Source organism: Salvelinus fontinalis, unplaced genomic scaffold, assembly GCF_029448725.1.
Source record: "Salvelinus fontinalis isolate EN_2023a unplaced genomic scaffold, ASM2944872v1 scaffold_1431, whole genome shotgun sequence".
NCBI classification, from domain to species: domain Eukaryota; kingdom Metazoa; phylum Chordata; class Actinopteri; order Salmoniformes; family Salmonidae; genus Salvelinus; species Salvelinus fontinalis.
In genome coordinates, this window is record NW_026601640.1 from 22,005 (window position 1) to 33,582 (window position 11,578).

At 52.8% G+C, this 11,578-nt stretch overlaps 1 protein-coding gene across 1 annotated transcript; it reads right to left on the reverse strand.

Annotated features, from left to right (window-relative positions):
• Positions 1–4,542: 4,542 nt before the first annotated feature.
• On the reverse strand, positions 4,543–10,212 carry LOC129849308 (cell surface glycoprotein 1-like). The gene is made up of 5 exons (XM_055916240.1): positions 9,509–10,212; positions 9,262–9,327; positions 9,015–9,098; positions 7,817–8,876; positions 4,543–7,119 (listed from the first exon to the last, which is right to left on the reverse strand). Exons 1-5 carry the CDS (start codon positions 9,567–9,569, stop codon positions 4,650–4,652), a joined length of 3,741 nt encoding a protein of 1,246 aa, XP_055772215.1. The 5' UTR covers positions 9,570–10,212; the 3' UTR covers positions 4,543–4,649.
• Positions 10,213–11,578: the final 1,366 nt, after the last annotated feature.

The following is an 11,578-nucleotide window of genomic DNA, read 5'->3' on the forward strand; positions in this document are numbered from 1 at the left end:
CCAGTTCAGACTTGTAACATATTTACTTGGAAGGTTAGTCTAGTAGCATGTGTAACATGGTAAATCTCAGTGACCAGCCCCTGCAGACATACTGGGGTGTTGCATCCATACCTTAAACAAGCAAGTGTGAGGAAAAGTTACCAACTGGCACTTACATCTAAAGGTGTTTCACTTGCAATCTGGAAAAAGAACAGCAAGAGTGACGATGCGTCCACGACAAACATGCAGCCACACCTTAAAACCTACTGTTGGGTTCTGAGAATATGAAATATACTAATTCATGTCACTGAGGGAGAGAGCTTAATGTATAACGTTTACATTATGTCAGGATATGTTATTGTTAGCCATCTGGGATCCTCTGGGATTTTTTGTTTATTTCACCTTTATTTAACCAGGTAAGCTAGTTGAGAACAAGTTCTCATTTACAACTGCGACCTGGCCAAGATAAAGCAAAGCAGTGCGACACAAACAACAACACAGAGTTACACATGGAATAAACAAGCGTACAGTCAATAACACAATAGAAGAATAAAGTCTATACAGTGTGTGCAAATGGCGTGAGGAGGTAAGGCAATAAATAGGCTATAGTTTCAAAGTAAGAAAAATTTTGCAGACTAACACTGGAGTGATATATGAGCAGATGATGATGTGCAAGTAGTGATACTGGTGTGCAAAAGAGCAGAAAAGTAAATAAAAACAATATGGGGATGAGATGGGTAGATTGGGGTGGGCTATTTACAGATGAACTATGTATAGCTGCAGTGATCGGTTAGCTGCTCAAATAGCTGATATTTAAAGTTAGTTGGTGAAATGTAAGTCTCCAGCTTCAGCGATTTTTGCAATTCGTTCCAGTCACTGGCAGCAGAGAACTGGAAGGAAAGGCGGCCAAAATAGGTGTTGGCTTTGGGGATAACCAGTGAGATATACCTGCTGGAGCGCGTGCTACGGGTGGGTGTTGTTATCGTGACCAGTGAGCTGAGATAAGGCGGAGCTTTACCTAGCTTATAGATGACCTGGAGCCAGTGGGTCTGGCGACGAATATGTAGCGAGGGCCAGCCGACAAGAGCATACAGGTCGTAGTGGTGGGTGGTATAAGGGGCTTTGGTAACAACACGGATGGCGCTGTGATTGACTGCATCCAGTTTGCTGAGTAGAGTATTGGAAGCTATTTTGTAGATGACATCGCCAAAGTCGAGGATTGGTAGGATAGTCAGTTTTACTAGGGTAAGTTTGGCGACGTGAGTGAAGGAGGCTTTGTTGCGAAATAAAAAGCCGATTCTAGATTTATTTTGGATTGGAGATGTTTGATATGAGTCTGGAAGGAGAGTTTACAGTCTATCCAGACACCTAGGTATTTGTAGTTGTCCACGTATTCTAGGTCAGAACCGTCCAGAGTAGTGATGCTAGTCGGGCGGGCGGGTGCGTGCAGCGAACTGTTGAAAAGCATGCATTTGGTTTTACGAGCGTTTAAGAGCAGTTGGAGGCCACGGAAGGAGCGTTGTATGGCATTGAAGCTCGTTTGGAGGTTAGTTAACACAGTGTCCAAAGAAGGGCCAGATGTATACAGAATACTGTCGTCTGCGTAGAGGTGGATCAGGGAATCACACGCAGCAAGAGTGACATCGTTGATGTATACAGAGAAAAGAGTCGGCCCGAGAATTGAACCCTGTGGTACCCCCATAGAGACTGCCAGAGGTCCAGACAACAGGCCTTCCAATTTGACACACTGAACTCTGTCTGCGAAGTAGTTGGTAAACCAGGCGAGACAGTCATTTGAGAAACCAAGGCTGTTGAGTCTGCCGTTAAGAATACGGTGATTGACAGAGTCGAAAGCCTTGAAGGTCGATGAAGACGGCTGCACAGTACTGTCTTTTATCGATGGCGGTTATGATATCGTTTAGTACCTTGAGCGTGGCTGAGGTGCACCCATGACCAGCTCGGAAACTGGATTGCACAGCGGAGAAGGTACGGTGGGATTCGAAATGGTCAGTGATCTGTTTATTAACTTGGCTTTCGAAGACTTTAGAAAGGATGGATGGATGGATATAGGTCTATAACAGTTTGGGTCTAGAGTGTCACCCCCTTTGAAGAGGGGGATGACCGCGGCAGCTTTCCAATCTTTAGGGATCTCGGACGATACGAAAGAGAGGTTGAACAGACTGGTAATAGGGGTTGCAACAATGGCGGCGGATAATTTTAGAAAGAGAGGGTCCAGATTGTCTAGCCCGGCTGATTTGTACGGGTCCAGTTTTTGCAGCTCTTTCAGAACATCTGCTACCTGGATTTGGGTGAAGGAGAAGCTGGGGAGGCTCGGGCAAGTAGCTGCGGGGGGTGCGGAGCTGTTGGCCGGGGTTGGGGTAGCCAGGAGGAAAGCATGGCCAGCCGTAGAGAAATGCTTATTGAAATGTTTGATTATCATGGATTTATCGGTGGTGACCGTGTTACCTAGCCTCAATGCAGTGGGCAGCTGGGAGGAGGTGCTCTTGTTCTCCATGGACTTTACAGTGTCCCAAAACTTTTTGGAGTTAGAGCTACACTATGCACATTTCTGGTTGAAAAATCTACCAGACACGGTCTGGTACCAATCACCATGACAGCCTTGAGTTGGGGAGGAGTGAGCACTTTAGGGTAGAGGTCAGGTCAGATGAAGTGAAGAAGAACAGATATCACAAAGGTTCTGTCTAGCAACAGAGATGCATTGGCTGTTCAGAGGTGTAGGAGTAGACTCAGCATAGGAGAAAGGATTAAATATCAGTGCTTGTGTGAATATGTTTTTTGTCTAATGCAGCTGTCTTGACCCTCTGGGAAGAATAAACTTGGTTTAAGCTTTCATAGTGTCCGTCGGGTTTTTACTTTGAGAATTAGAACCTAACAGTTGGCACTGCGAGCAGGGTTCACCACGATTTGCAGTCGAACTAGAGATTCTGAATCAGTGAAACAGAAACAAGGTAGGCACAGTTCCTACACCTGTCATCACTAATTCTGATATCTTGGGGAGATGAGAGTCGTAGGCTGAACCAATTATAGGGTACGGACCCAGAAAGCCTGAGCTTATTCAGTAATCCCATTGTATATCGACCGGTCGTAGATTTGTGGTATATGGTAAGTCCCGGCAGGTAAACCCGAACAGGCGGGTACCTAGGGGGTAAGACCCAGGTGGGGTTGGTTACCTGCTATACCTGTAACGAGAGGGTGCAAGTCTAGCCGCAGTGGCCATGCGGCAGTAGAGTGGGTGTGGATGGATAAAGTGACATGCTTGTGTACTAAGATAAAAAGTTGCCATTCAGGGTTAGAAGAAAAGCAATAAGATACTCGAAAGCTTTTGGATTTGGGTGTATTAGCAGTAGCAATAAAGAGAGGTTGGTTTTATGCCCTCTTGGGGTGGGGAACCATGACAGATTATGTGGAAATAGGAAGACAAGTGTGAATAATCTTGGTAATGTGTGTTATCAACAGTGATATTTGAACAGATTGGAGATGACTATCCATAACAATAAAATCCTTCATACAGTGAGGTTAGGTTACCATGCTTGTCCTGAACCACAGCTGTAGACACAGCCTCCTCCAGGTCCTCAGACACTAGCTTGTAGGTCTGTAACAGTTGGGTCCAGGGTGTCACCCCCTTTGAAGAGGGGGATGACCGCGGCAGCTTTCCAATCCTTGGGGATCTCAGACAATATGAGAGGTTGAACAGGCTGGTAATGGGGTTGCGAAAATGGCGGCGGATAGTTTCAGAAATAGAGGGTCTAGATTGTTAAGCCCAGCTGCGTGTACGTGCTTTTTGAATTCATGGCGACTAAGTACGGTTTGCTACGACGCACACCCTGAGCATTCATCATGCGGCTAGAGAAGGCCTGTATGAACAGACTTCCTCACGCTTCTCATTGAAATTTACCGGTTTCTTCCAATGGTTTATCCCATGTAAATCGGAGTGGGTGGGAAATCCTGGTCAAACTGTTCCTGCCCTCAAACCCTAGGTTAGCTGCTCTACAAGCAAATCTTGGAAGAGCCTGGACCTGATAGCAGCCTGCCAGCTAAGACAGGTTCGCATTGACTTATTTAAACCTGAAAGTTTGGATTGGCACTGGGATATGAAGACCAACCGCCAAAACGATGGGCTAATGATACGAGAGCTGGTTTTACATGTAAGCATTCACTAATAGGAAACCAAGTCAGTTACGAGAGAAGACACCCAGCAGAGTCATTTAAATGCAAGTTGACAACCGTGATATTAGTTAGCACTGACACCATTAACCCCGATTCTAGCAACAGCCTCATGTACAAACCCCAAACACTCAGTTCCACAACCATCAAGTTTAAATGAACTAGAACCCATTCCACATCATGTGATGCTACTAGCATAATTTGACCAAATGTAGCTTAAGGCAAATGGTGATTTAAGCACAGGGGTCAAAGTAAACATATTGCTGATGCCAAAGCATGGTTATAATGCAAAATAAATGTTGCCATCACCACAGTTACTCAAGTCATAGACCTCAACTGCAAGTAGGAACCGTCAAAACAATACTGAGGACACAAGTATTACAGTTAACGTTTAATTGAGCCAAAACAAAAAATGCAGTTACACACACAACCTGGACTAGAATACCCATGAACTCTTGCATGGACCCCGAGCACCATGTCCCACATCAGATATCCATGTTTGTGGTCAACGGGGACTCAGATGCAGAAGTGAACAGTTCCTCAATGGCATGGTCAGACGGGCCAGTGGCAGCTTCAGAGGTAGCGTCGTCAGACGGACCAGTGGCAGCGCTAGCGTCGTCAGACGGACCAGTGGCAGCGCTAGCGTCGTCAGACGGACCAGTGGCAGCTTCAGAGGTATTGTCGTCAGACGGACCAGTGGCGTCGCCCGACGGGACAGTGGCAGCTTCAGAGGTGGCGTCGTCCGACGGGCCAGTGGCAGCTTCAGAGGTGGCGTCGTCCGACGGGCCAGTGGCAGCTTCAGAGGTGGCGTCGTCCGACGGGCCAGTGGCAGCTTCAGAGGTAGTGGCGGCGTCGTCAGACGGGCCAGTGGCAGCTTCAGAGGTGGCGTCGTCAGACGGGACAGTGGCAGCTTCAGAGGTGGCGTCGTCCGACGGGCCAGTGGCAGCTTCAGAGGTGGCGTCGTCCGACGGGCCAGTGGCAGCTTCAGAGGTGGCGTCGTCAGACGGGCCAGTGGCAGCTTCAGAGGTGGCGTCGTCAGACGGGCCAGTGGCAGCTTCAGAGGTGGCGTCGTCAGACGGGCCAGTGGCAGCTTCAGAGGTGGCGTCGTCAGACGGGCCAGTGGCAGCTTCAGAGGTGGCGTCGTCAGACGGGCCAGTGGCAGCTTCAGAGGTGGCGTCGTCCGACGGGCCAGTGGCAGCTTCAGAGGTGGCGTCGTCCGACGGGCCAGTGGCAGCTTCAGAGGTGGCGTCGTCCGACGGGCCAGTGGCAGCTTCAGAGGTGGCGTCGTCAGACGGGCCAGTGGCAGCTTCAGAGGTGGCGTCGTCAGACGGGCCAGTGGCAGCTTCAGAGGTGGCGTCGTCAGACGGGCCAGTGGCAGCTTCAGAGGTGGCGTCGTCAGACGGGCCAGTGGCAGCTTCAGAGGTGGCGTCGTCAGACGGGCCAGTGGCAGCTTCAGAGGTGGCGTCGTCAGACGGGCCAGTGGCAGCTTCAGAGGTGGCGTCGTCAGACGGGCCAGTGGCAGCTTCAGAGGTGGCGTCGTCAGACGGGCCAGTGGCAGCTTCAGAGGTGGCGTCGTCCGACGGGCCAGTGGCAGCTTCAGAGGTGGCGTCGTCCGACGGGCCAGTGGCAGCTTCAGAGGTGGCGTCGTCAGACGGGCCAGTGGCAGCTTCAGAGGTGGCGTCGTCAGACGGGCCAGTGGCAGCTTCAGAGGTGGCGTCGTCAGACGGGCCAGTGGCAGCTTCAGAGGTGGCGTCGTCAGACGGGCCAGTGGCAGCTTCAGAGGTGGCGTCGTCAGACGGGCCAGTGGCAGCTTCAGAGGTGGCGTCGTCAGACGGGCCAGTGGCAGCTTCAGAGGTGGCGTCGTCAGACGGGCCAGTGGCAGCTTCAGAGGTGGCGTCGTCAGACGGGCCAGTGGCAGCTTCAGAGGTGGCGTCGTCAGACGGGCCAGTGGCAGCTTCAGAGGTAGTGGCAGCGTCGTCGGACGGGCCAGTGGCAGCTTCAGAGGTAGTGGCAGCGTCGTCGGACGGGCCAGTGGCAGCTTCAGAGGTAGTGGCAGCGTCGTCGGACGGGCCAGTGGCAGCTTCAGAGGTAGTGGCAGCGTCGTCGGACGGGCCAGTGGCAGCTTCAGAGGTAGTGGCAGCGTCGTCGGACGGGCCAGTGGCAGCTTCAGAGGTAGTGGCAGCGTCGTCAGACGGGCCAGTGGCAGCTTCAGAGGTAGTGGCAGCGTCGTCAGACGGGCCAGTGGCAGCTTCAGAGGTAGTGGCAGCGTCGTCAGACGGGCCAGTGGCAGCTTCAGAGGTAGTGGCAGCGTCGTCAGACGGGCCAGTGGCAGCTTCAGAGGTAGTGGCAGCGTCGTCAGACGGGCCAGTGGCAGCTTCAGAGGTAGTGGCAGCGTCGTCAGACGGGCCAGTGGCAGCTTCAGAGGTAGTGGCAGCGTCGTCAGACGGGCCAGTGGCAGCTTCAGAGGTAGTGGCAGCGTCGTCAGACGGGCCAGTGGCAGCTTCAGAGGTAGTGGCAGCGTCGTCAGACGGGCCAGTGGCAGCTTCAGAGGTAGTGGCAGCGTCGTCAGACGGGCCAGTGGCAGCTTCAGAGGTAGTGGCAGCGTCGTCAGACGGGCCAGTGGCAGCTTCAGAGGTAGTGGCAGCGTCGTCAGACGGGCCAGTGGCAGCTTCAGAGGTGGCGTCGTCAGACGGGCCAGTGGCAGCTTCAGAGGTGGCGTCGTCAGACGGACCAGTGGCAGCTTCAGAGGTGGCGTCGTCAGACGGACCAGTGGCAGCTTCAGAGGTGGCGTCGTCAGACGGGCCAGTGGCAGCTTCAGAGGTAGCGTCGTCAGACAAACCAGTGGCTGCGGTGGCGTCGTCAGACGGGCCTGTGGTGGCAGCGTCGTCAGACGGGCCAGTGGCAGCTTCAGAGGTAGCGTCGTCAGACGGGCCAGTGGCAGCTTCAGAGGTAGCGTCGTCAGACGAGCCAGTGGGAGCTCCAGAGGTAGCGTCGTCAGACGGGCCAGTGGCAGCTTCAGAGGTAGCGTCGTCAGACGGGCCAGTGGCAGCGGTAGCGTCGTCAGACGGGCCAGTGGCAGCGGTAGCGTCGTCAGACGGGCCAGTGGCAGCTTCAGAGGTGGCGTCGTCAGACGGGCCAGTGGCAGCTTCAGAGGTAGGCGTCGTCAGACGGACCAGTGGCGCAGGTGGCGTCGTCAGACGGGCCTGTGGTGGCAGCGTCGTCAGACGGGCCAGTGGCAGCTTCGGAGGTAGCGTCGTCAGACGGGCCAGTGGCAGCTTCGGAGGTAGCGTCGTCAGACGAGCCAGTGGGAGCTCCGGAGGTAGCGTCGTCAGACGGGCCAGTGGGAGCTCCGGAGGTAGCGTCGTCAGACGGGCCAGTGGCAGCGGTAGCGTCGTCAGACGGGCCAGTGGCAGCGGTAGCGTCGTCAGACGGGCCAGTGGCAGCTTCAGAGGTAGCGTCGTCAGACGGGCCAGTGGCAGCTTCAGCGGTAGCGTCGTCAGACGGGCCAGTGGCAGCTTCAGCGGTAGCGTCGTCAGACGGGCCAGTGGCAGCTTCAGCGGTAGCGTCGTCAGACGGGCCAGTGGCAGCGGTAGCGTCGTCAGACGGGCCAGTGGCAGCGGTAGCGTCGTCAGACGGGCCAGTGGCAGCGGTAGCGTCGTCAGACGGGCCAGTGGCAGCTTCAGCGGTAGCGTCGTCAGACGGGCCAGTGGCAGCTTCAGCGGTAGCGTCGTCAGACGGGCCAGTGGCAGCTTCAGCGGTAGCGTCGTCAGACGGGCCAGTGGCAGCTTCAGCGGTAGCGTCGTCAGACGGGCCAGTGGCAGCTTCAGCGGTAGCGTCGTCAGACGGGCCAGTGGCAGCTTCAGCGGTAGCGTCGTCAGACGGGCCAGTGGCAGCTTCAGCGGTAGCGTCGTCAGACGGGCCAGTGGCAGCTTCAGCGGTAGCGTCGTCAGACGGGCCAGTGGCAGCTTCAGCGGTAGCGTCGTCAGACGGGCCAGTGGCAGCTTCAGCGGTAGCGTCGTCAGACGGGCCAGTGGCAGCTTCAGCGGTAGCGTCGTCAGACGGGCCAGTGGCAGCTTCAGCGGTAGCGTCGTCAGACGGGCCAGTGGCAGCTTCAGCGGTAGCGTCGTCAGACGGGCCAGTGGCAGCTTCAGCGGTAGCGTCGTCAGACGGGCCAGTGGCAGCTTCAGCGGTAGCGTCGTCAGACGGGCCAGTGGCAGCTTCAGCGGTAGCGTCGTCAGACGGGCCAGTGGCAGCTTCAGCGGTAGCGTCGTCAGACGGGCCAGTGGCAGCTTCAGCGGTAGCGTCGTCAGACGGGCCAGTGGCAGCTTCAGCGGTAGCGTCGTCAGACGGGCCAGTGGCAGCTTCAGCGGTAGCGTCGTCAGACGGGCCAGTGGCAGCTTCAGCGGTGGCGTCGTCAGACGGGCCAGTGGCAGCTTCAGAGGTGGCGTCGTCAGACGGGCCAGTGGCAGCTTCAGAGGTGGCGTCGTCAGACGGGCCAGTGGCAGCTTCAGAGGTAGCGTCGTCAGACGGGCCAGGGGCAGCTTCAGAGGTAGCGTCGTCAGACGGGCCAGGGGCAGCTTCAGAGGTAGCGTCGTCAGACGGGCCAGGGGCAGCTCCAGAGGTAGCGTCGTCAGAGGACAGGGCATCATTTGCCGTAGAGCTACCATGGTTTGGAGAAGCTTGGGATTCTACTTCATTAGTCTCTAAATTCTCTGGAGAGAAAACATAAAGGAACAGTTGGGTATTCTACAGCAACACAGCTGTTCTACACGGTCTAGGCCAAATTGCCATTCGAATGTTGAGCAACATGAACCCAACACAGATTTAAAAGTATATGTTTCAGGCCGTACCTTCTCTGTCTTGTTTAGCGTCAGACCCTATGGATCGGAGCAAGGCCAGGGCATGCACAATGGAGACGTCATTTGATGACAGCTCTGAAAAACGTAGGTTAAGGTACACAAGCAAAATGACCAAATCAAAGAGTTTGACAACATTATTTAGACAACTGAGTTACTCTATGGTGTTGAATGAGTGTCAAACACAGCAGCACCATAGACACAGTACAAAGCTAGAAGGGTTGTGGAAAGAAACACTTACCTCCAAGTCTGCTCTGCAGAGAGACTTGCTCTTGCTTCTGGGACTTTCCAACAGGGTAACAAGAAACTGAGGAGAAAGTGTTAACAGAAGTGGAGTTGACACAAAATAACTACATATATTAATAGCAGTGAAGAATAAAAGTTGACCAACGCGGAAGAAACAGTCAAATTTTAATCTCACACTTGTAAAGTTCTGCATATTTCCCAAACAAATCCCTTCAATCCAAATAAAACTTTAGTGAACCAACCTTTGACAACCCCCACAGTCATCGCAAAGAGCAGTAATTCTCTCACACCTCCCATGATCATGAGAATAGTCTGTGTTATCAACAGGTAACGTCTTCCCGTGGCCTGTATGAGGCTTATATAGGCCACTAATGACCTTTTACCTGACAAACAGGACTTAACGATCAATTAACAAGCTTGATTGAGGTGTTACATTCAGATAGAAATAGACCATGTAGAACGTATGTTGATTCTTTGGTGGGCAGGCAATCTTTTCTACTCCATATATTGCATTTATATCTGTAGTGTTTAACCCTAATGGTCTCAGATCAGCAGTAGAAAGAAGTAGGCCTAATTATTTTAGGTGTAATCTTCAAAGATATTAGGGGGAAATAAACACTGTACCCAAATCCACTTTTTACAATGCTCCTGGGAAATGGGTAGGCCTCCACCATATAGTCCTTCACAGTTTTACAGCTGTGTTATACTCCTTTATTTACATAGATCACATACATAAATATATATGTTAGCTGTAGGTAGCTTTGGGATAAAATTCCCATATTGTATTGTTACTAACATAAATCATAATATATCATATTTTCCTCATTTGCTCTGTTGGAGACTCGGCTGGTGGAGGTTCGTCATATGAAGAACATTCAAGTGGGTGTGACCCCTAAACTGTAGGAGGGGCTCAGTGGGGTGACAGACATCCTGTAAGGGATCTCCAGCTAGTGTCTGAGGACCTGTACGAGGCTGTGTTTACAGCTGTGGGGCAGGACAAGCATGGTAACCTTACCTCAATGTATGAAGGATTTTATTGTTAGGGATAGTAATCTCCAATCTTTTAAAATATGTCTCTGTGTCTCTCCACCAATCTCCCTTCTCTTCCCCATCCCCCAACCCACTTCAGTAGGTTCAGCCCAGGATAAGTGCACCATCCTGGCTGTGATCCCCAGTCCAGCTGCTCCATGTAACCTAGCTGGGAAGCAGGACCTCAGCGAATGTATGTGGTTGTTCCTTACTTTAACATAAAACTATCATAGATATTATGTACACCTAATTGTCTTCTCACATGTTCCCTTCGCCCTCCTCCTCAGACCGCTGCACCCTGACCTTTGACCCTTGCACGGCCAACGATCACCTGCTCCTCTCCCAGGAGAACGTACGAGGGCATCCCTAGGAAGGAAAAGGGGAAACGGTGTATGGTGGGAATGAACGATCTTCCCTAGAGCCTCCAGCTGGATGAGCGCCAGCTGAGCACCTGGCACAATGGGTGCCTGTGTAACCGATGTGAAATGGCTAGCTAGGTAGCGGTGGTGCGCGCTAGCAGCCTTTCAGTCGGTGACGTCACTTGCTCTGAAACGTTGAAGTAGTGGTTCCCCTTGCTCTGCAAGGGCCGAGGCTTTTGTGGAGCGATGGGTAACGATGCTTCGTGGGTGACTGTTGTTGATGTGTGCAGAGGGTCGCTGGTTCGCGCGAGGGGACGGACTAAAGTTATACTGTTACACCTGGAAACGGTGGCTGGCCACTGTCACCACTCCCGCATCAGAATGCTGCTGGACTACGAGGCTGGAAAACTGACGAACTACGGAGATGGGCAGACACGGCTGCATGCCTCGCCTTCACTCAGGAGCTGTTCCCGACCTGTTGCCACGACGACAACACGAAAGGGGATGACGTGACCTAACAATCTCATATGGGACTATTCTCCGTAACCATATACTTAGATAGACATCGTATCATTGTATCTGTCCCATTATGGTGTCTGCAAGAGCACGGGCAGCGCCATTGAGGCCATCTCCATTTTTAAGTAGTCCATTTTCTTCTTCTACTACGTCTATGAGTTGGCAAACAAACTGAAAGAGTGCACACTGCCAACAAGAGTGTGTTTGAACAGGTATAAAGCCAAGGTTGGTGGTTTACTGCCAGCTGCAGATATGGAATGTTTTCTCATGAGCATAATTCATTGGCTGATCCCCCCTGGTGACCTGTATGGAATTCTGTGATCTTACCTTAACCTATAGGAAGTCCCACCCCATCCCCCCCTTTTGTCCTCAGAAAAGCCTAAATTCATCGGGGCATGGACTCTACAG

What these genes read in the sequence shown, in the direction of transcription:
- LOC129849308 (XM_055916240.1), bottom strand. Translation starts at nt 9,569, where the DNA reads ATGATCATGGGAGGTGTGAGAGAATTACTGCTCTTTGCGATGACTGTG. An exon ending in GACTGTGGGGGTTGTCAAAG is followed by an intron (nt 9,328 to 9,508) that starts GTTGGTTCACTA and finishes CTTTCTCCTCAG; the next exon opens with TTTCTTGTTACCCTGTTGGA. An exon ending in TCTGCAGAGCAGACTTGGAG is followed by an intron (nt 9,099 to 9,261) that starts GTAAGTGTTTCT and finishes TACGTTTTTCAG; the next exon opens with AGCTGTCATCAAATGACGTC.